The sequence below is a fragment of the Xenopus tropicalis genome, chromosome 2, assembly GCF_000004195.4.
Source record: "Xenopus tropicalis strain Nigerian chromosome 2, UCB_Xtro_10.0, whole genome shotgun sequence".
Classification (NCBI taxonomy): domain Eukaryota; kingdom Metazoa; phylum Chordata; class Amphibia; order Anura; family Pipidae; genus Xenopus; species Xenopus tropicalis.
In genome coordinates this window covers 174,826,660-174,844,524 of record NC_030678.2, presented here as the reverse complement: position 1 = coordinate 174,844,524, position 17,865 = coordinate 174,826,660, and the positions used below count along the sequence as shown (strand labels likewise).

The 17,865-nt window shown below is 48.5% G+C and overlaps 1 protein-coding gene and 1 pseudogene across 1 annotated transcript in view; one reads left to right on the top strand and one right to left on the bottom strand.

Annotated features, from left to right (window-relative positions):
* LOC116406442 overlaps positions 1-17,865 on the top strand; it is a 954,163-nt pseudogene that overhangs the window by 579,036 nt on the left and 357,262 nt on the right.
* p4ha3 (prolyl 4-hydroxylase subunit alpha 3) overlaps positions 1-17,865 on the bottom strand; it is a 39,872-nt gene that overhangs the window by 8,985 nt on the left and 13,022 nt on the right. Inside the window, exons 2-7 of the mRNA XM_031896283.1 lie at positions 9,487-9,629; positions 7,807-8,030; positions 6,054-6,203; positions 2,693-2,744; positions 2,343-2,512; positions 882-1,058 (exon numbers count right to left, since the gene is read on the bottom strand). Coding sequence (XP_031752143.1) covers positions 882-1,058; positions 2,343-2,512; positions 2,693-2,744; positions 6,054-6,203; positions 7,807-8,030; positions 9,487-9,629 — 916 coding nt within the window. The remainder of the gene's footprint in view (positions 1-881; positions 1,059-2,342; positions 2,513-2,692; positions 2,745-6,053; positions 6,204-7,806; positions 8,031-9,486; positions 9,630-17,865) is intronic.

Below are 17,865 nucleotides of genomic sequence, written 5' to 3'. Positions count from 1 at the left end.
TCAGCAGGAACAGCCCCCTAAGTTTGCCCATAGCCTGTACAGAGAGATAGCATAAAACTATGGCACATAGGGATTCCCCTGTACTAAGCACAATTCAGCAGGAACAGTCCCCTAAGTTTGCTCATAGCCTGTACAGAGAGATAGCATAAAACTATGGCACATAGGGATTCCCCTGTACTAAGCACAATTCAGCAGGAACAGCCCCCTAAGTTTGCCCATAGCCTGTACAGAGAGATACCATAAAACTATGGCACATAGGGATTCCCCTGTACTAAGCACAATTCAGCAGGAACAGCCCCCTAAGTTTGCCCATAGCCTGTACAGAGAGATACCATAAAACTATGGCACATAGGGATTCCCCTGTACTAAGCACAATTCAGCAGGAACAGCCCCCTAAGTTTGCTCATAGCCTGTACAGAGAGATACCATAAAACTATGGCACATAGGGATTCCCCTGTACTAAGCACAATTCAGCAGGAACAGCCCCCTAAGTTTGCTCATAGCCTGTACAGAGAGATACCATAAAACTATGGCACATAGGGATTCCCCTGTACTAAGCACAATTCAGCAGGAACAGCTGACAGTATAGGAGCCCTGTGAATACTTACATTCAGTATAATGATTAGTAATTAGTATTAAGATGAAACCCTTTTTATGATCTGTTTTCTTTAACATAAAAGGCCATTGAGGCATTTGCAGTGCAATCAGACCCGGAGCAATGTACTATTATATAATGATTATAATTTCCCTTCAGTCTGAGTGGGCGGGGGGGGGGCACAAAGCTTTAACAGTAATTTAAAGGGATATTCTCAGTCCTGCTGGAATGCTGGGTAGAGCAGGTTGCATTGTGGGTAATAATGTAAGTGAGGGGGGGCCCTTACCCAGGGAGATGCCAGCTCCTTTATCTTCTCAGCCTCCAGGTCACTGACGAAGTCGTGGTACAGAACTACCTGTGGGCGGAGACTCACTATCTCTTTCTTCATTGGCTGGAGGAGCAGGTAAGGGTGGCTGTTGGTGTCGTACATGCACGACATGTGGGGGTCTTCGTAGCTTGTGGGCTGTAACCAAACCAGCATTTCAGCACTGTATCATAGAGCCCCCCAATACTGGCTGCTGCAGTCAGGGGCCCCAGAGAGGCAAAAGGGGCGGGGCTTGTGGCTGATTGGCAGGGTAAATCAGGGGCTTTACTGTGTGTGTGAGGGGCATTTAGTTTCATGTGGCCCCATTCTTCTTATTGGCAGGGCCCACAACCCCCAGGGGGCCCAGAGAGGCAAAAGGGGCGGGGCTTGTGGCTGATTGGCAGGGTAAATCAGGGGCTTTACTGTGTGTGTGAGGGGCATTTAGTTTCATGTGGCCCCATTCTTCTTATTGGCAGGGCCCACAACCCCCAGGGGGCCCAGAGAGGCAAAAGGGGCGGGGCTTGTGGCTGATTGGCAGGGTAAATCAGGGGCTTTACTGTGTGTGTGAGGGGCATTTAGTTTCATGTGGCCCCATTCTTCTTATTGGCAGGGCCCACAACCCCCAGGGGGCCCAGAGAGGCAAAAGGGGCGGGGCTTGTGGCTGATTGGCAGGGTAAATCAGGGGCTTTACTGTGTGTGTGAGGGGCATTTAGTTTCATGTGGCCCCATTCTTCTTATTGGCAGGGCCCACAACCCCCAGGGGGCCCAGAGAGGCAAAAGGGGCGGGGCTTGTGGCTGATTGGCAGGGTAAATCAGGGGCTTTACTGTGTGTGTGAGGGGCATTTAGTTTCATGTGGCCCCATTCTTCTTATTGGCAGGGCCCACAACCCCCAGGGGGCCCAGAGAGGCAAAAGGGGCGGGGCTTGTGGCTGATTGGCAGGGTAAATCAGGGGCTTTACTGTGTGTGTGACGGGCATTTAGTTTCATGTGGCCCCATTCTTCTTATTGGCAGGGCCCACAACCCCCAGGGGGCCCAGAGAGGCAAAAGGGGCGGGGCTTGTGGCTGATTGGCAGGGTAAATCAGGGGCTTTACTGTGTGTGTGACGGGCATTTAGTTTCATGTGGCCCCATTCTTCTTATTGGCAGGGCCCACAACCCCCAGGGGGCCCAGATGGGCCACTAAGCAGTGAAAGTAGAGTTGGTTCAGCCTTCCGATGCCCACACTGTCTGTGCCAGGGAAACAAACACTGGGGGTGCCCGGGGGGCTGCCAGCCCTACTGCATTACACTGATGTTAAAGAACTGGTGAGGAGGGTCGGGGGGGGGGCTAGTGATTAATAACAGAAGGTGGCGGGTTTAGTTCTCCTTTAAAAAGAAAACAATGTAATTGATTAGTTGCAGTACCACTTCCCACCACTAGTCAGCAGGTGCTGGGGCTCATTACCTGGGATCCCAGTGTCTGGCATAATCCTTCATACAGGTCCCTGGTCTTCAGGTGGGTGACGTTGGGTCTCTGCAGTTTCATCTCTTCCGCGTCGGCGTCGGCAGTCGGACTCTCGTACAATATCTGCTCGTACTTGGCGATGTTCCGCGCCAGCCTGCCGTTGTCTGGATCTGGGGCATTAAAGGGGCATTAAAGGGGCAGAGTTACAGAACCTCTCTATATGTTCCTGAGCAGTAAGGCTGAGTATTCACATTACTTTGCCTGATTGGCTCTATAATCAGTTCTAATCTTCTGCTCAACCAATCACAGCCGTACAATAGCAATACCATTAGTACTGAGGGGCCACGTACCATAGAGTAGGCACTCCCTGGAGAGATCCAAAGCATGGGAGATGTTTCCTGCCTGGGGGGGAAAAGCAGATTATAGTGCAGGTTAATATTTAAGAAATCCAAGTCCGGCTTGGGACTCCCCCAGTTACATGGGAGTAGGAGAAACAATAGGTTAGCTGAAAGCAGTTCTAATGTGTAGCACTGGCACTGGAGAATATCCGGTGGGTCCCACTGGCCCAGATGCAATCCCTGCTGGGCGCACACCCCCGGGCCGCCGGTCTGAGAGAGGGGCAGGTTGGGGCAAGTTTGGAAGGAGATAAAGACTGGAAGATACCCAACTTTCTTATTCATCACTGGGAACAGAGATATGGGGGCTGTTGGCATCGATGTGTGAGGGAATAGTATTACCAGCTAGGGGCAACAGTGGGGGTAAATTCATAATCTGCCCCATGATGTCTGTGCAGTGATGCCACCCCAGGCACCTCCCTAAATACCAATATAGGGAGGGAATGGGCAGTGCCAATAGGTACAATCCTGGGGGAACCTATTAGGACCACCCTGGTCTCCCCGAAACTGAACTGTAACTCCAGCCTGAGTGCAAGAGGCACAGATGTAGTGAGTCCATACGGCGCCGCTCTGTATGTGGGGGTTACTGGGTCGGAGCCTGTGCCAGAGGGAGCGCAGAGCCAAGGTATTTAGCAATATGGAGATTTTCCCCCCCATTTATTTGGCAGAGGAACAAGAATGAGTGACTGACAGGGGATTATTTCACAGACCCCGCGCTCAGCCCCCTGGATCTGCCTCCGATTCCGGCTCTCACTGCGCTCTCAGGAGTCAGAATTCCGTCTCGCCCGCTGCCATTCCCATATACATTAACTGCTTGTGGGCCTTAAAGGGGCAGTGTCAGTTCTATACGTATAGAAGTTCTGCCTTCCATGGCTTCCATGGATCCCCCCATACTGAATCCCCCCCATACCGAATCCCCCCATACTGAATCCCCCCATACTGAATCCCCCCCATACCGAATCCCCCCATACCGAATCCCCCCATACCGAATTCCCCCCATACCGAATCCCCCATACCGAATCCCCCCATACCGAATCCCCCCCATACCGAATCCCCCCATACCGAATCCCCCCATACCGAATCCCCCCATACCGAATCCCCCCATACCGAATCCCCCCCATACCGAATCCCCCATACCGAATCCCCCCATACCGAATCCCCCCATACCGAATCCCCCCATACTGAATCCCTCCTCCTCATCTGCCCCCCCTGCCGTCATTATGTTCTCCCACATATATTTTCTCTTTCCTTTGGAACATTCTTTTATTCATTCCTTTGGTTTCAGATGTGTCTCCCTGTAATATTCCCACACCAATATGAGCAGTTGTGCAGTGTAGGCAGCAGCGTAATGTCCCAGCGATGGGGGAACTCAATCTGCTCTCCTTCCCACATCTGTCTCCCCCCCACTACTAACCCCCGTACCCAGCCAACCACAACAGCCGTTGCCTCTTCCCCTTTAACCAAAGCACCCAGAGAGCAGCATAGGGAGCAGCTATAGTGATACTGAGTACCCGGTGCCTCTGGGCCTGGGCCAGGCTTCTCTTAATCAAATCCTTTCTCTGCTGCACATTTGTTCTGAATCTTCAGTAGCCCAAAAGCCCTTTCCTTTTCTATTCCCCCCCCCCAACTGTTTGGCCTTACTCCCCCCCCATCCTCCCTCTTCTCCCCCTTCTATATTTCCCCTCTCCCCCCATTTGTCTCTCTACTCCCCGAACCCCCTTTCCCTTCCCCTCTCTCCTTCTGTCTCTCATCCCCTCTCCTTTCCTTTTCTATTCCCCCCCCCCCAACTGTTTGGCCTTACTCCCCCCCATCCCCCCTCTTCTCCCCCCTTCTATATTTCCCCTCTCCCCCCATTTGTCTCTCTACTCCCCGAACCCCCTTTCCCTTCCCCTCTCTCCTTCTGTCTCTCATCCCCTCTCCTTTCCTTTTCTATTCCCCCCCCCCCCAACTGTTTGGCCTTACTCCCCCCCATCCTCCCTCTTCCCCCCCTTCTATATTTCTCCTCCCCAGTTGTCTCTCCTCAGTCACTTTCATTTTTGCTGTCACATTTGCTTTTTGAAATCCCATTTTCCCCAATACTATTGCCCCATCAGTCTCCCCCCCCCTTACAGACACATTGGTACTGCAGGACGATGCCCATCATCACTTTTTTGTGCTTTTCCCCCCTCCCCAATCCCAGCACCCCCTGTACCCTTTTATATGGCTTTGGGAGGAGTAACAAGTGTTTGAAGAACAGTAGAATTGAGAGTGTAATGATGGAGATGGGGGAGATGGGGGAGACGGGGGAGACGGGGGAGACGGGGGAGATGGGGGGAGACGGGGGAGACGGGGGAGACGGGGGAGACGGGGGAGATGGGGGAGACGGGGGAGACGGGGGAGACGGGGGAGATGGGGGGAGACGGGGGAGACGGGGGGAGACGGGGGAGACGGGGGAGACGGGGGAGATGGGGGGAGACGGGGGAGACGGGGGAGACGGGGGAGATGGCAGTGAGGAATGGAGGGAAGGAAAACCCATAATGAGTTTATACAAGAAGAGATGTGTAGGGGAAACACTGGGGGTGAGAGGGAAGGAGAGAAGATATGGGGGGGGGGGGTGCCTATTATCCCATGTCATCACGAAGATATAATCCAGTCCGGCCATTTTTAAGACCAAATTCCACACCAAATAATAAAAAGGTCAGACCTGGATCATTATCTGCCCAATGAGATAAGAAAGTTAAAGCAAAGACAAATCCCTATTGGTAAATGGGCCCCCGACTCTCAATGTTCTATACCCAATGTCCATCACTGAACGTTCTCTGTACAACCCCCCCCCCCAAATGGAATGTCCCACACTTATATTTCTAATATGGCGTCTACATTAACCATATGTATTGTATTGCAACTGAATCCCACTGAGCCCCTATCCAGCTCGGCCCCTTCCCTTTCTTCCCAGTTATTCTCCTTGGGCCTCTGGTTCCTCTGACTTTGCAGCTGGAAATCTGATACTTTCCCTTTCCATAAAGTGTCAGCCTCGTAGGAAAGCGAGGGATCGCCTTTCAGGGAAAGCTATGGGAAAGCCATAAAGCGTAGGGAATTAATCTATACCATGTGCAGGGCTGTGCTGGGATTTCCTAGGGGGACACGGGAACAAAGGCTGATTTATGGGACAGATGGAGCCACATGTTGGGTGGAACCGGGGGTCACGGAACAGCAGCACAGAAATATCCCTGAAGCTACAGATACAGTAGAAGCCACAGGTGGAGAGAAGCATTGGAACATCTCTTGGGCAACCAAGGACATTTTCTGGCCACAATGACATTGTTCTATAAATTACCTTGTAATAAGAAAAGGCCAAGTAATCCAGCGCTTCCTCCAAACTGCCCTCGTCCTCTGTCCTCCAATTCCCATAAGAACCGCGGAAACGGCTGACGGCTTCTTCCAACCACGGGATGGAGTGGTAATAATCCTCCATGTCATAGGCCACCTGCCAATCAGGGGAGAGATAATATAGTCTTGATCTAAGGCCTTCTGGGACTGGACTGGGACTCTCAATAGGGATATTCTGAGACAATTTGCAATTGGTCTTGTTATAACATACTAAACGTTAACCTGAAGGTAAAAGGTGTAGGTTCAACATTAAGATACATTTTAGTACAGGTATAGGACCTGTTATCCAGAATACTCGGGACCAAGGGATAAAGGGTCTTTCCGTAATTTGGATCTCAATACCTTAAGTCTGCTACAAAATTAATAAAACATTAAATAAACCCAATAGGGCTGTTCTGCCCCCAATAAGGGGTAATTATATCTTAGTTGGGATCAAGTACAGGTACTGTTTTATTATTACAGAGAAAAGGGAATCATTTAACCATTAAATAAACCCAATAGGGCTGTTCTGCCCCCAATAAGGGGTAATTATATCTTAGTTGGGATCAAGTACAGGTACTGTTTTATTATTACAGAGAAAAGGGAATCATTTAACCATTAAATAAACCCAATAGGGCTGTTCTGCCCCAATAAGGGGTAATTATATCTTAGTTGGGATCAAGTACAGGTACTGTTTTATTATTACAGAGAAAAGGGAATCATTTAACCATGAAATAAACCCAATAGGGCTGTTCTGCCCCAATAAGGGGTAATTATATCTTAGTTGGGATCAAGTACAGGTACTGTTTTATTATTACAGAGAAAAGGGAATCATTTAACCATTAAATAAACCCAATAGGGCTGTTCTGCCCCCAATAAGGGGTAATTATATCTAGTTGGGATCAAGTACAGGTACTGTTTTATTATTACAGAGAAAAGGGAATCATTTAACCATGAAATAAACCCAATAGGGCTGTTCTGCCCCCAATAAGGGGTAATTATATCTTAGTTGGGATCAAGTACAGGTACTGTTTTATTATTACAGAGAAAAGGGAATCATTTAACCATTAAATAAACCCAATAGGGCTGTTCTGCCCCAATAAGGGGTAATTATATCTTAGTTGGGATCAAGTACAGGTACTGTTTTATTATTACAGAGAGAAGGGAATCAGTTTTAAAATTCTGAATTATTTGATTAAAATGGAGCCTATGGGAGATGGGCTTTCCGTAATTCTGAGCTTTATGATAATGGGTTTCTGGGTAAGTGATCCCATACCTGTATGTTATAGAATGACAAATTCTAAGCAACTTTTCAATTGGTCTTCATTTTTTATTTTGTATAGTTTTTAATTATTTGCCTTCTTCTGACCCTTTCCAGCTTTCAAATGGGGGTCACTGACCCCGGCAGCCAAACCCTATTGCTCTGTGAGGCTCCAGTTTTATTGTTATTGTTACTTTTTGTAACTTTCTTTTCTATTTAGTCCCTCCCCTATTCATATACCAGCCTCTCATCCAAGCCACTTCCTGGTTGCTAAGGTAACTTGGACCCTAGCAACCACATAGCTGCTGAAGCTCCATTCTGAAGATCTAACAGTTAACTCAAAGGTGAACTTCCCCTTTAATTGGGCAAGTGTGGAAGTGGGCCATGCAATAAGTGAACCCCCATAGGGGGTATGTATGGACCCCCCCCCCACCAAAACACAGTTGGCTTCTGGGGGTACCTTGCCTATGTGGAAACAGTCATCCGCAGACATGATGGAGAGGTGCGGGGGGTTATACAAGAGCTTGGTGTCCGAGCTGCTGGACCTTTGGAACATCCCCCTGGCCAGGCCATTCACATTCAGCGAGTAGACATCTTGTAACCTCATCAGAGCCTTGGCCGCCCCTTCCACATCCTCAGGCGCGGGGAGGTCCTGCTTCACCTTCTCGTACCCCTCCTTCAGCGCTGCAAAGGGATAAGACTGGGGTTGTTAGCCTTTGGGTCAAGAACCAGTAGTGGGTCCCCTCGATCCCCTTTATTACAATATCATGGCTTCCTACAACAGAAAATCCCAATAGAACCAATTAGGGATGCACTGAATCCAGTTTTTTGGGTTTGGCCGAACCCCCGAATCCACCATAAGGGATTCATCTGAATACCAAACCACTAATTAGGGTTTGGAAGGGTTAAATGTCAGCGCCAGGACCGTGGATTTGGCCAAATCCAAATACTGGCTGAATACCGAAACAAATCCTGGATTAGGTGCATCCCTAGAACCAATACAGGTATCAGACCCCTTATCCGGAAACCCATTATCTAGAAATAATTACGGAAAGGCCATCTCCCATAGACTCAAGTACCTGTAGTTGATCCCAACTAAGATATAATTACCCCTTATTGGGGGCAGAACAGCCCTATTGGGTTTATTTAATGGTTAAATGATTCCCTTTTCTCTGTAATAATAAAACAGTACCTGTACTTGATCCCAACTAAGATATAATTACCCCTTATTGGGGCAGAACAGCCCTATTGGGTTTATTTAATGGTTAAATGATTCCCTTTTCTCTGTAATAATAAAACAGTACCTGTACTTGATCCCAACTAAGATATAATTACCCCTTATTGGGGCAGAACAGCCCTATTGGGTTTATTTAATGGTTAAATGATTCCCTTTTCTCTGTAATAATAAAACAGTACCTGTACTTGATCCCAACTAAGATATAATTACCCCTTATTGGGGCAGAACAGCCCTATTGGGTTTATTTAATGGTTAAATGATTCCCTTTTCTCTGTAATAATAAAACAGTACCTGTACTTGATCCCAACTAAGATATAATTACCCCTTATTGGGGCAGAACAGCCCTATTGGGTTTATTTAATGGTTAAATGATTCCCTTTTCTCTGTAATAATAAAACAGTACTTGTACTTGATCCCAACTAAGATATAATTACCCCTTATTGGGGCAGAACAGCCCTATTGGGTTTATTTAATGGTTAAATGATTCCCTTTTCTCTGTAATAATAAAACAGTACCTGTACTTGATCCCAACTAAGATATAATTACCCCTTATTGGGGCAGAACAGCCCTATTGGGTTTATTTAATGGTTAAATGATTCCCAAAAAAAACCTCTTATCCAGAAAACTCCAGGTCCCAAGTATTCTGGATAATGGGTCCCATACCTGTAATTGGGTCACCAAGATGTAGTTTGGGCTCCCTAGAATAAAGGGTAACAAACCCTAACATAAGAGCCAAGAGATTGATACAAAATACACACTAAGTAGGGGTGATGGTGCCCCCAGGATGCCAGTTGGACATATGATAAAAGGATGTGAGTTGTAGTTCTGCAATGCCACAGGTTGCTTTTTCGTGGCCGTAACATGGACTAAATTGAGGGGCCATCGTGGCTGAACCCCCAGTACCTTGGATATTTTCATTGGCTTCCGAACTGTGAACCACGTTCATCCACTCTGACTGCAGCCGCTTCAATAGGGTGTAAGCGAGAATGGGGTCTTGTACGGGGGGGCCGCCGGCTTGGTGGGAGGCCTGGACCTTCTCATAGAACCTGGAAACCAGAATCAAAGCTCAGTGTCCTTCTATGTTAGTGACTGGCTGAGCCTGGCGCACCCCCCCCCCCCCCCCACAGTTATTACTATAGGCAAACAGAGCTCACAATCTAAAATGTCATTTTACCAGAGACCAGAAAGGAATTAACAAAAATGGGGTTATGCAATAAAAGGCAGTAAGTTTGCCCAGGGGCAGTAACCCATAGCAACCAATCAGCAGGTAGCATTTACTGGTCCCCTGTTTGAAAGCAAACACCTTATTGGTTGCTATGGGTTACTGCTCCGGGACAAACGTAGTGCCTTTTTATTAGATATGGGAGTAAGGCTGCTACACAAATAACTGTAAAACATATAATGAATGTTCACTGGGAACAGACAATGATCAGAGTTTGGGTGGAGTTCCCCTTTAATGTGGCAGATATATATATATATATACACGCAAGGGAAAGTCTGAGGCTTCCAGTCACTGATTTTAATGGGTCTATTACTTAATTATAAAGATATGTAGAATCCCAGGCCATAACGAGTTGGTCACGTGACTGTCAGGCTGGGGGTTTTCATGGAAAATATTGAGATAATTGTATGGGCTGTGGGGTTTCTTTGGTGCTGGGCCCTGGGCTGCTGGTTGGGTCGGCCGGGGGTTGGCAATTGGATAGAACTCTGCCATGGCCGACAGTATAATATAGGCTACTGAGTCAGACCTCTTGGGTACCCCATGATATCATTAGGGGCCACTCTGACCCAATTACACCTACTGCAATGGGAGTTGCACAGATATCAGCAAGGAGGGGGTTAAGTGCTGGGAGTTTGAGCCCAGAATGGTTCTGCCCCGGGCTCAGTATCATTGGAATCAGTTCTGAGGATCCGAATGAGTCTTTCCAGAAATGCTTCTTCCCTTCCTGATACTGATGTCTCAGCTGATACATGTGGCTGGGGGGGGGGCTTGTGGCCCTGGGGGGCAGGAACAGGGGCCACAGCCTGTAATACTGATGTCTCAGCCGATACATGTGGCTGGGGGGGGGGGGGGGGGGGGGGGGGGTGGCCCTGGGGGGCTGAGGGAGAGAGGGAGAGTTACAGTCGCACTATGAGATACTGAGGGAGAGAGGGAGAGTTACAGTCGCACTATGAGATACTGAGGGAGAGAGGGAGAGTTACAGTCGCACTATGAGACACTGAGGGAGAGAGGGAGAGTTACAGTTGCACTATGAGATACTGAGGGAGAGAGGGAGAGTTACAGTCGCACTATGAGATACTGAGGGAGAGAGGGAGAGTTACAGTTGCACTATGAGATACTGAGGGAGAGAGGGAGAGTTACAGTCGCACTATGAGATACTGAGGGAGAGAGGGAGAGTTACAGTCGCACTATGAGATACTGAGGGAGGGAGAGAGTGAGAGTTACAGTCGCACTATGAGATACTGAGAGGGAGAGTTACAGTCGCACTATGAGATACTGAGGGAGAGAGGGAGAGTTACAGTCGCACTATGAGATACTGAGGGAGAGTGACAGTCGCACTATGAAATACTGAGGGAAAGAGTGAGAGTTACAGTCGCACTATGAGATACTGAGGGAAAGAGTGAGAGTTACAGTCGCACTATGAGATACTGAGGGAGAGAGGGAGAGTTAAAGTCGCACTATGAGATACTGAGGGAGAGAGGGAGAGTTACAGTCACACTATGAGATACTGAGGGAAAGAGTGAGAGTTACAGTCGCACTATGAGATACTGAGGGAAAGAGTGAGAGTTACAGTCGCACTATGAGATACTGAGGGAAAGAGTGAGAGTTACAGTCGCACTATGAGATACTGAGGGAGAGAGGGAGAGTTACAGTCGCACTATGAGATACTGAGGGAGAGAGGGAGAGTTACAGTCACACTATGAGATACTGAGGGAGAGAGGGAGAGTTACAGTCACACTATGAGATACTGAGGGAGAGAGGGAGAGTTACAGTCGCACTATGAGATACTGAGGGAGAGAGGGAGAGTTACAGTCGCACTATGAGATACTGAGGGAGAGAGGGAGAGTTAAAGTCGCACTATGAGATACTGAGGGAGAGAGGGAGAGTTACAGTCACACTATGAGATACTGAGGGAGAGAGGGAGAGTTACAGTCACACTATGAAGATACTGAGGAGAGAGGGAGAGTTACAGTCGCACTATGAGATACTGAGGGAGAGAGGGACAGTTACAGTCGCACTATGAGATACTGAGGGAGAGAGGGAGAGTTACAGTCGCACTATGAGATACTGAGGGAGAGAGGGAGAGTGACAGTCGCACTATGAGATACTGAGGGAGAGAGGGAGAGTTACAGTCACACTATGAGATACTGAGGGAAAGAGTGAGAGTTACAGTCGCACTATGAGATACTGAGGGAAAGAGTGAGAGTTACAGTCGCACTATGAGATACTGAGGGAGAGAGGGAGAGTTAAAGTCGCACTATGAGATACTGAGGGAGAGAGGGAGAGTTACAGTCGCACTATGAGATACTGAGGGAGAGAGGGAGAGTTACAGTCACACTATGAGATACTGAGGGAGAGAGGGAGAGTTACAGTCACACTATGAGATACTGAGGGAGAGAGGGAGAGTTACAGTCGCACTATGAGATACTGAGGGAGAGAGGGAGAGTTACAGTCGCACTATGAGATACTGAGGGAGAGAGGGAGAGTTACAGTCGCACTATGAGATACTGAGGGAGAGAGGGAGAGTTACAGTTGCACTATGAGATACTGAGGGAGAGAGTGAGAGTTACAGTCGCACTATGAGATACTGAGGGAGAGAGGGAGAGTTACAGTCGCACTATGAGATACTGAGGGAGAGAGGGAGAGTTACAGTCGCACTATGAGATACTGAGGGAGAGAGGGAGAGTTACAGTCAGACTATGAGATACTGAGGGAGAGAGGGAGAGTTACAGTCGCACTATGAGATACTGAGGGAGAGTGACAGTCGCACTATGAGATACTGAGGGAGAGAGGGAGAGTAACAGTCGGACTATGAGATACTGAGGGAGAGAGGGAGAGTTACAGTCGCACTATGAGATACTGAGGGAGAGAGTGAGAGTGACAGTCGGACTATGAGATACTGAAGGAGAGGAGAGTTACAGTCGCACTATGAGATACTGAGGGAGAGAGGGAGAGTGACAGTCGCACTATGAGATACTGAGGGAGAGAGTGAGAGTTACAGTCGCACTATGAGATACTGAGGGAGAGAGTGAGAGTTACAGTCGCACTATGAGATACTGAGGGAGAGAGGGAGAGTTACAGTCGCACTATGAGATACTGAGGGAGAGAGGGAGAGTGACAGTCGCACTATGAGATACTGAGGGAGAGAGGGAGAGTGACAGTTGCACTATGAGATACTGAGGGAGAGAGGGAGAGTTACAGTTGCACTATGAGATACTGAGGGAGAGAGGGAGAGTTACAGTCGGACTATGAGATACTGAGGGAGAGAGGGAGAGTTACAGTCGCACTATGAGATACTGAGGGAGAGAGGGAGAGTGACAGTCGCACTATGAGATACTGAGGGAGAGAGGGAGAGTGACAGTCGCACTATGAGATACTGAGGGAGAGAGGGAGAGTTACAGTTGCACTATGAGATACTGAGGGAGAGAGGGAGAGTTACAGTCGCACTATGAGATACTGAGGGAGAGAGGGAGAGTTACAGTCGCACTATGAGATACTGAGGGAGAGAGGGAGAGTGACAGTCGCACTATGAGATACTGAGGGAGAGAGGGAGAGTTACAGTCGCACTATGAGATACTGAGGGAGAGAGGGAGAGTTACAGTCGCACTATGAGATACTGAGGGAGAGAGGGAGAGTTACAGTCGCACTATGAGATACTGAGGGAGAGAGGGAGAGTTACAGTCGTACTATGAGATACTGAGAGAGAGAGTGAGAGTTACAGTCGCACTATGAAATACTGAGGGAGAGAGGGAGAGTTACAGTCGCACTATGAGACACTGAAGGAGAGAGGGAGAGTTACAGTCAGACTATGAGATACTGAGGGAGAGAGGGAGAGTTACAGTCAGACTATGAGATACTGAGGGAGAGAGGGAGAGTTACAGTCACACTATGAGATACTGAGGGAGAGAGGGAGAGTTACAGTCGCACTATGAGATACTGAGGGAGAGAGGGAGAGTTACAGTCGCACTATGAGATACTGAGGGAGAGAGGGAGAGTTACAGTCGCACTATGAGATACTGAGGGAGAGTGACAGTCGCACTATGAGATACTGAGGGAGAGAGGGAGAGTAACAGTCGGACTATGAGATACTGAGGGAGAGAGGGAGAGTTACAGTCGCACTATGAGATACTGAGGGAGAGAGGGAGAGTTACAGTCGCACTATGAGATACTGAGGGAGAGAGGGAGAGTTACAGTCGCACTATGAGATACTGAGGGAGAGAGGGAGAGTTACAGTCGCACTATGAGATACTGAGGGAGAGAGGGAGAGTTACAGTCAGACTATGAGATACTGAGGGAGAGAGGGAGAGTTACAGTCGCACTATGAGATACTGAGGGAGAGTGACAGTCGCACTATGAGATACTGAGGGAGAGAGGGAGAGTAACAGTCGGACTATGAGATACTGAGGGAGAGAGGGAGAGTTACAGTCGCACTATGAGATACTGAGGGAGAGAGTGAGAGTGACAGTCGGACTATGAGATACTGAAGGAGAGGAGAGTTACAGTCGCACTATGAGATACTGAGGGAGAGAGGGAGAGTGACAGTCGCACTATGAGATACTGAGGGAGAGAGTGAGAGTTACAGTCGCACTATGAGATACTGAGGGAGAGAGTGAGAGTTACAGTCGCACTATGAGATACTGAGGGAGAGAGGGAGAGTTACAGTCGCACTATGAGATACTGAGGGAGAGAGGGAGAGTGACAGTCGCACTATGAGATACTGAGGGAGAGAGGGAGAGTGACAGTCGCACTATGAGATACTGAGGGAGAGAGGGAGAGTTACAGTCGCACTATGAGATACTGAGGGAGAGAGGGAGAGTTACAGTCGGACTATGAGATACTGAGGGAGAGAGGGAGAGTTACAGTCGCACTATGAGATACTGAGGGAGAGAGGGAGAGTGACAGTCGCACTATGAGATACTGAGGGAGAGAGGGAGAGTGACAGTCGCACTATGAGATACTGAGGGAGAGAGAGAGAGTTTACAGTTGCACTATGAGATACTGAGGGAGAGAGGGAGAGTTACAGTCGCACTATGAGATACTGAGGGAGAGAGGGAGAGTTACAGTCGCACTATGAGATACTGAGGGAGAGAGGGAGAGTGACAGTCGCACTATGAGATACTGAGGGAGAGAGGGAGAGTTACAGTCGCACTATGAGATACTGAGGGAGAGAGGGAGAGTTACAGTCGCACTATGAGATACTGAGGGAGAGAGGGAGAGTTACAGTCGCACTATGAGATACTGAGGGCGAGAGGGAGAGTTACAGTCGTACTATGAGATACTGAGAGAGAGAGTGAGAGTTACAGTCGCACTATGAAATACTGAGGGAGAGAGGGAGAGTTACAGTCGCACTATGAGACACTGAAGGAGAGAGGGAGAGTTACAGTCAGACTATGAGATACTGAGGGAGAGAGGGAGAGTTACAGTCAGACTATGAGATACTGAGGGAGAGAGGGAGAGTTACAGTCGCACTATGAGATACTGAGGGAGAGAGGGAGAGTTACAGTCGCACTATGAGATACTGAGGGAGAGAGGGAGAGTTACAGTCGCACTATGAGATACTGAGGGAGAGTGACAGTCGCACTATGAGATACTGAGGGAGAGAGGGAGAGTAACAGTCGCACTATGAGATACTGAGGGAGAGTTACAGTCGCACTATGAGATACTGAGGGAGAGAGTGAGAGTTACAGTCGCACTATGAGATACTGAGGGAGAGAGTGAGAGTGACAGTCGGACTATGAGATACTGAAGGAGAGGAGAGTTACAGTCGCACTATGAGATACTGAGGGAAAGAGTGAGAGTTACAGTCGCACTATGAGATACTGAGGGAAAGAGTGAAAGTTACAGTCGCACTATGAGATACTGAGGGAAAGAGTGAGAGTTACAGTCGCACTATGAGATACTGAGGGAGAGAGGGAGAGTTAAAGTCGCACTATGAGATACTGAGGGAGAGAGGGAGAGTTACAGTCACACTATGAGATACTGAGGGAGAGAGGGAGAGTTACAGTCGCACTATGAGATACTGAGGGAGAGAGGGAGAGTTACAGTCGCACTATGAGATACTGAGGGAGAGTTACAGTCGCACTATGAGATACTGAGGGAGAGAGGGAGAGTTACAGTTGCACTATGAGATACTGAGGGAGAGAGGGAGAGTTAAGTCAGCTATGAGATACTGAGGGAGAGAGGGAGAGTACAGTAACTATGAGATACTGAGGGAAGAGAGGGAGAGTTACAGTCGCACTATGAGATACTGAGGGAGAGAGGGAGAGTTACAGTCGCACTATGAGATACTGAGGGAGAGAGGGAGAGTTACAGTCGCACTATGAGATACTAGGGGAGAGTGACAGTCGCACTATGAGATACTGAGGGAGAGAGGGAGAGTAACAGTCGCACTATGAGATACTGAGGGAGAGAGGGAGAGTTACAGTCGCACTATGAGATACTGAGGGAGAGAAGTGAGAGTACAGTCGGACTATGAGATACTGAGGGAGAGAGGGAGAGTGACAGTCGCACTATGAGATACTGAGGGAGAGAGTGAGAGTTACAGTCACAACTATGAGATACTGAGGGGAGAGGGAGAGTTACAGTCGCACTATGAAATACTGAGGGAGAGAGGGAGAGTTACAGTCGCACTATGAGATACTGAGGGAGAGAGGGAGAGTTACAGTCGCACTATGAGATACTGAGGGAGAGAGGGAGAGTTACAGTTGCACTATGAGATACTGAGGGAGAGAGGGAGAGTTACAGTCGCACTATGAGATACTGAGGGAGAGAGGGAGAGTTACAGTCGCACTATGAGATACTGAGGGAGGGAGAGAGTGAGAGTTACAGTCGCACTATGAGATACTGAGAGGGAGAGTTACAGTCGCACTATGAGATACTGAGGGAGAGAGGGAGAGTTACAGTCGCACTATGAGATACTGAGGGAGAGTGACAGTCGCACTATGAAATACTGAGGGAAAGAGTGAGAGTTACAGTCGCCTAATGAGATACTGAGGGAAAGAGTGAGAGTTACAGTCGCACTATGAGATACTGAGGGAGAGAGGGAGAGTTAAAGTCGCACTATGAGATACTGAGGGAGAGAGGGGAGAGTTACAGTCACACTATGAGATACTGAGGGAAAGAGTGAGAGTTACAGTCGCACTATGAGATACTGAGGGAAAGAGTGAGAGTTACAGTCAGAGTATGAGATACTGAGGGAAAGAGTGAGAGTTACAGTCGCACTATGAGATACTGAGGGAGAGAGGGAGAGTAAAGTCGCACTATGAGATACTGAGGGAGAGAGGGAGAGTTACAGTCACACTATGAATACTGAGGAGAGAGGAGAGAGTTACAGTCACACTATGAGATACTGAGGGAGAGAGGGAGAGTTACAGTCGCACTATGAGATACTGAGGGAGAGAGGGACAGTTACAGTCGCACTATGAGATACTGAGGGAGAGAGGGAGAGTTACAGTCGCACTATGAGATACTGAGGGAGAGAGGGAGAGTGACAGTCGCACTATGAGATACTGAGGGAGAGAGGGAGAGTTACAGTCACACTATGAGATACTGAGGGAAAGAGTGAGAAGTTACAGTCGCACTATGAGATACTGAGGGAAAGAGGGAGAGTTACAGTCGCACTATGAGATACTGAGGGAGAGAGGGAGAGTTACAGTCGCACTATGAGATACTGAGGGAGAGAGGGAGAGTTACAGTCGCACTATGAGATACTGAGGGAGAGAGGGAGAGTTACAGTCGACACTATGAGATACTGAGGGAGAGAGGGAGAGTAACAGTCACACTATGAGATACTGAGGGAGAGAGGGAGAGTTACAGTCGCACTATGAGATACTGAGGGAGAGAGGGACAGTTACAGTCAGCACTATGAGATACTGAGGGAGAGAGGGAGAGTTACAGCTTGACACTATGAGATACTGAGGGAGAGAGGGAGAGTTACAGTTGCACTATGAGATACTGAGGGAGAGAGTGAGAGTTACAGTCGCACTATGAGATACTGAGGGGAGAGGGGACGTTACAGTCGCACTATGAGATACTGAGGGAGAGAGGGAGAGTTACAGTCG